This window comes from Triticum dicoccoides, chromosome 6A (assembly GCF_002162155.2).
Source record: "Triticum dicoccoides isolate Atlit2015 ecotype Zavitan chromosome 6A, WEW_v2.0, whole genome shotgun sequence".
Lineage (NCBI taxonomy): Eukaryota > Viridiplantae > Streptophyta > Magnoliopsida > Poales > Poaceae > Triticum > Triticum dicoccoides.
The window spans coordinates 480,626,541-480,632,072 of record NC_041390.1 but is presented as its reverse complement, the minus strand read 5'-3'; the positions used below and the strand labels follow the sequence as shown (position 1 = coordinate 480,632,072).

The 5,532-nt window shown below is 49.8% G+C and overlaps 1 protein-coding gene across 1 annotated transcript; it reads left to right on the top strand.

The window, feature by feature from the left end:
* Positions 1–1,539: 1,539 nt before the first annotated feature.
* On the top strand, positions 1,540–5,106 carry LOC119317391 (GDSL esterase/lipase At5g55050-like). The gene is made up of 5 exons (XM_037591836.1): positions 1,540–1,961; positions 3,664–3,794; positions 3,935–4,171; positions 4,255–4,504; positions 4,586–5,106. Exons 1-5 carry the CDS (start codon positions 1,703–1,705, stop codon positions 4,810–4,812), a joined length of 1,104 nt encoding a protein of 367 aa, XP_037447733.1. The 5' UTR covers positions 1,540–1,702; the 3' UTR covers positions 4,813–5,106.
* The last annotated feature ends 426 nt before the right edge of the window (positions 5,107–5,532 follow it).

Below are 5,532 nucleotides of genomic sequence, written 5' to 3'. Positions count from 1 at the left end.
TTGAAAAAAACAATTACATTAGTATTCCCTCGGTAAAGAAATATAAAAGCGTTCACTAAAACACTTACATTTCTTTACAGAGGAAGTACGAACTACACCGTATAATGAGTGCAGTGCAGGTCCGAGTCAGTGAGTCACCCACAGAACATGTAGTAAAATTTGTGCTCAATCAATGAGTCGAGTGCTTGGGGCCGCACGTACCGGAAAGAGGAGATGCCAAAGAGAAGGGCTCGATCATCACCCGGTGGATACAAATCATACGATCATGTGTCTTTGGGGAGTGGAGAAAAAAGTTGAGTATAAACTACACTCTGCAAGAAAAAAAGCGGGACCTCTCTAAGTTCTCCTGACACTAGTGGCGCCAACTAGATTCAGGAATAAACAACCCAGCACATACTCGATGAGACGATGACTCGATCACTCGAGTTTTTATTAAGTATATCGTTTTACTGCATGCTTGTCAAACGGCCGCGGCGTCGAGAAGGCCCAGGTAACACTGTCAAAAAAATGATACACGGTGTATAAAACGGTGGGGTAAAAAGTGCTGGTGCAGATATCACCGCATCTGAAAGCCGAAGCAGAGATTACCTCAATCTCGAAAGGAAAAGGTTGCTCTGTCCACCGCTGTCGTTTTATTTTTGTTGCTTTCAAAAAGGAAACAAAGTGACGCAAAGTATATGTGCACAGGATCTTCTTTTCCCTGCCCGCTGCATCTGATCTGCCACCCCTAGCTTCAGTTGTAAGTAATGGTAAGAACAATATGAAAACAGCCAGGCGTAAAGAGGGAATTATTAGATGCTTTAAACGTAGAAGAATGAGCTACCGGGTGTCCAGACTTCATGCTCCAGCTTGCTTCAATAATTCAGATGCTGCACTTGCACACCTCGAAATTAATTAACCGCTGTAGCATTAGATTCCGGATGTTTTTCCGATCCTTGAAGGCTTGTAAACGTGTAGCTAGCTGCCCCTGTACGTACAGACGAGCCGATGGGGTCGAATCTGCCTAAGAATGTTAGGTGCTAGCAGAATATGTTCTTAATGACAAGTGTACTGGTAGAAGCAATATGTTCTAGTTAAGCCAAGTTACCGGCATGGGTCCGGCCGTCGGGGGATCTTCTCTCACAAGTAGCCTCACTATGTCTATCTTGTTAAGACAGTATGAAGACGTAAAACCACAACGATTGACAGGGAATAAAAACGCATCATGAAGTTGGCTGGAGAAGTATGTCGAGAGATGTTCCTTTCGACGTAGTACAAGATCGCCATCCCATCCCTGCTTTTGTTCTTTCCCATTTCAGTTCCTCCGCGGCAACAGAAAACAAGATCCATGAGTAGTACATGCACTGTAGAATATACACTTGAGCGAGCCCTCCGTCGACGATGACTGCGTTGTCAAGTCGAGGGGCCATGGCGGTGGCGTCTTTCTTTACCAAAGCCAACTTTGTACTGCTCCTACTACCAGCGCTAGTGCCGTGCCACGCCTTATCGGTACCCTACCGATCTTAAACGGTTCCACTATAGCCTGCCACTGCCATCTCCGCCCTTTAAAGTGCGCAGCCTGCCAGACTCGGCGGCCCTCTCCCAAAGCTAAAGAAACAAGGTAGTGTAGCCAGCCATCAAGTACACCGCAGTGCTGCACCGAGCGGCTCTAGGCTAGCGGAGTTGAGTGTCGTCAGACAGCCACCACCTTCCAGTTCCAGCCATGGCCACGGCGTCGGCGGCGCGGATAGTGCCGGTGCTGCTGGCCCTCGCGGCCCTCATCTGCGCGGCGGCGGAGGCGTCGCCAGCGAAGGTGCCGGCGATGTACGTGTTCGGGGACTCCACGGCCGACGTCGGCAGCAACAACTACCTGCCTGGCAGCGCGGTGCCGCGGGCCAACTTCCCGCACAACGGCGTCGACTTCCCCACCTCGCGCCCCACCGGCCGCTTCAGCAATGGCTTCAACGGCATCGACTTCTTAGGTACGTGTGTGTGCGCGCGCCCTGAAAAAATGTCCTCCGCCCTTCTCTGCATGTCTCTCTCGCAAGTCTGCATAGAACACTGTGGAGTAGCTTAGCTGCCGCTTACACCGGCTTGGAGTAGCTTACGGTGTCGGCTCCACGTCTGCATAGCTGCCCAACTGGTGAACTGCCAGGCGTTCGAGCTTCCCTTTCTGCGTCTCACGATATACATCGCCTCTGAAATTGGTGTGCGCTATCTGGCGGACAAGAGCTTGGATCGGCCGTTTCAGTTCATTGTGGACGACGAATCAAACGCGAAGCTGACGGGAAACAGAGGACTGAGAGGGTGCCAGCCGGAACTGAATCTAGTGCCTCCGTCCGTTCCTAGCATGTGTGATCGTGAGCAAGTTCATTATATGTGGGTTTTTTTTTGTCTAATTTGATCAGGTGGGGTGCTGACTCATTTTAACATGCAAGTAGAAAAAGGTTTCTTCCCGCTCAAAAAAGAAAGTAGAAAAAAGTTGAAGAACAAATGCTAGAGAGAAGTGGCCTGCACGTAATCATTGTGGCCGCGTCTCGCTTCCCGACGCGATGAAGAGAGCGTGGCAGCGTTCCGCAGTGCAGTGAAGGGACCGGTCTTTCTTTTCGAGAGTACTATCGTTTGGCGCATACCACTGACGAGTTTGCACAGGGCGCATAAATGAGACAGTCTGAGTACACTGTATCGTTTTTTTCTGCGGGTGGAGCATCTTTCGGTGTAGAGCGTGCACAAATTGCAGACATGCGTTTGTTTCAGTATTTGGCCTGTTTGGTTCAAGGATTCCCCCCCTTTTAAAGCCTATTTGAGATTTACAAAATGGGTGGCTAGATATGATACTTAACCAAGTCTTAGAAGAAAAAAGAAAAAGAAAAAAGAAAAATTTTACACGGATCTCCACCTAAACTCATGAATATAACATCGACTGAGACTTCGTTATATCTCAGTCGATTGAGGTTTAGCAATCCCGTTCCAAAATAACACTAAAAATTTTATGGATTGCTTTGCTGCACTGCAATTTCATTGGATTTTCGTAGCAAGAGGTATGACCTTTGAAACAAAAATTCTCAGGTTTTGCTATTTTTTAGGTACCTGAATTTTTTGTTGCGTCAGTCACTTTTTTCTTCTTCCTTCATTTTTCCTGAGCGCACGCGTTGGGGAAGCTAGACCTTGCCAGAGTAGAATCAACCCCACTATCTATTTTAGGGGAAGCAACATCCCCATTATCTATCTAAGGGGTGGGGAAGGGGGTGCAGGGGATCACCAGAGTTGTTCACCGGTGCCGCGGGGCTTAGAGGGATGGCTGGGGCAACGACCAGCACGACGGTGGGGGGAGTTCGAGGGAAGGACAAGGTGGCAATAGCCACTGGCCACGTGAGGCGGTGGCAAGCGGTTAGGGCTGGATCGGAGGGGGGCTGCACGAAGGAAGAACATGAACATGAACGGTTGGAGGAGGAATAAGGAGATCTGGCCGTTCATCCCTGATCCGACGGCCGGTAGTAAAAGTGATTGATGCAAATTTATTATCTGATGGATAGACGATCCCAATTATTTTCGAGTCAACAACTATGACAACCACTCAATCTCCATGAAAACTCTGATGTTCTGATCGATGGGGTACAATTTCTAAAGTAGCATGTGTTTGGTATACAACTGGTGACCAAAATTCTCTGTCGACCTTGGCAGCTCTGAACATGGGCTTCAAGCGCAGCCCCCCGCCGTTCCTCTCGGTGGCCAACAGAACCAACAGGCAGATCGCGCGAGGGCTGCTGGGAGCAAACTTCGCCTCCGCAGGATCAGGCGTTCTTGACACGACGGTAAGACGGTACCTAAAGTTCATTGTTTTCGAGGTAGCTCACCATTCGGCATGAATGGTAGACGCTACCCAAAGTTAGTGAACTTGCTGCGCTGTTAATTTACGCATGCCCAGTAACGTTAGAGCCACGATTTCGTGCAGGGTGACTCCATCGTCTCGATGAGCAAGCAGGTCGAGCAGTTCGCCATTCTGCGATGCAACATCTCTGCGCGCATCGGCAAAGAGGCGGCCGACACCGTGCTGTCGAGGTCCCTGTTTGTCATCAGCACCGGCGGCAACGACATCTTCGCCTTCTTCTCGGCGAACAGCACGCCGACGGCCGCGCAGATGCAGCTGTTCACCGCCAACCTGGTTTCGCAGTACAAAAATCATGTGAAGGTATATATTTGTTTACCATACAGTAATCATGTGAAGTTATTGCGATAAGATGTAAGATCTCACCGGAATGTACTGTATGGCAGGCTCTGTTCGGCCTCGGGGCGAGGAAGTTGGCCGTGATCGACGTCCCGCCGATCGGGTGCTGCCCCTACCCGAGAAGCCTGCACCCTCTCGGTGCCTGTATCGACGTCCTCAACGAGCTGACCCGTGGGCTCAACAAGGGCGTCAAGGACGCCATGCATGGCCTCAGCGTCAGCTTGGGTGGCCTCAAGTACTCCATCGGGAGCTCCCACGCCGTCGTGCAAAGCATCATGAAGCACCCCCAAAGACTAGGTACATTAACTTATAACAAATGTCTTTGTCAGGCCAAAAGTTCAGACTTCAATTCAGAATGGCGAGTTTGGTTTTTTGCAGGGTTCAAGGAGGTGACCATGGCGTGCTGCGGCTCCGGCAAGTTCAACGGCAAGTCGGGCTGCACGCCCAACGCCACGCTGTGCGACAACCGGCACGAGTACCTCTTCTGGGACCTGCTGCACCCGACGCACGCCACGTCCAAGCTCGCCGCCGCGGCCATCTACAACGGCTCGCTGCACTTCGCAGCGCCCATAAACTTCAGGCAGCTAGCGGAGGACCAGTGCTAGATAGACTGATAGAGCACGCACGGCCGCGTGCGCGGTCGTGTCTGCTGCGTTATTAGGTTTGCTTCACGTGTCTGTGATGGTGATGTTTGTGTGTAGGATATGTATGCACAGTGGTGTTCGTCTGTGGTTTCATTTGTGTATTGTTAGGTGGGTGCCTGGCGTAGTGTGGAACCTAAAGATCAAAATGGTACCATCTCTGTAATGCAGGTTAATTACTTCTCGAGGTTCGTATGTAGTACTGTATATCCGAATGAACTAAAATTTAATTAAATATATTCTAGTATTTTTACGTCATTTGTTTTTCATCATTTTGAAGGGGAGCCTTGGCGCAGTGGTAAAGCTGCTGCCTTGTGACCATGAGGTCACGGGTTCAAGTCCTGGAAACGGCCTCTTACAGAAATGTAGGGAAAGGCTGCGTACAATAGACCTAAAGTGGTCGGACCCTTCCCCAGACCCTGCGCAAGCGGGAGCTACATGCACTGGGGCTGCCCTTTTTTGTTTTTCATCATTTTAAATCACTTTTGAGTTAGTATCGCCTCTATAAGGAAATTGATGTGCCTCCCACCAAAAACGCTACACTTATGTTTAAAAAAACGGTACACTTACGTAAATTTTTATGGTATGTAAGCTTACGAGACCTCTTCTTCACCTAATCAACCCAGATCCGGCTTGCCTGCTCCTTCCCTATGCTCCCATCCGTGCTCCCATATCATCTTACGA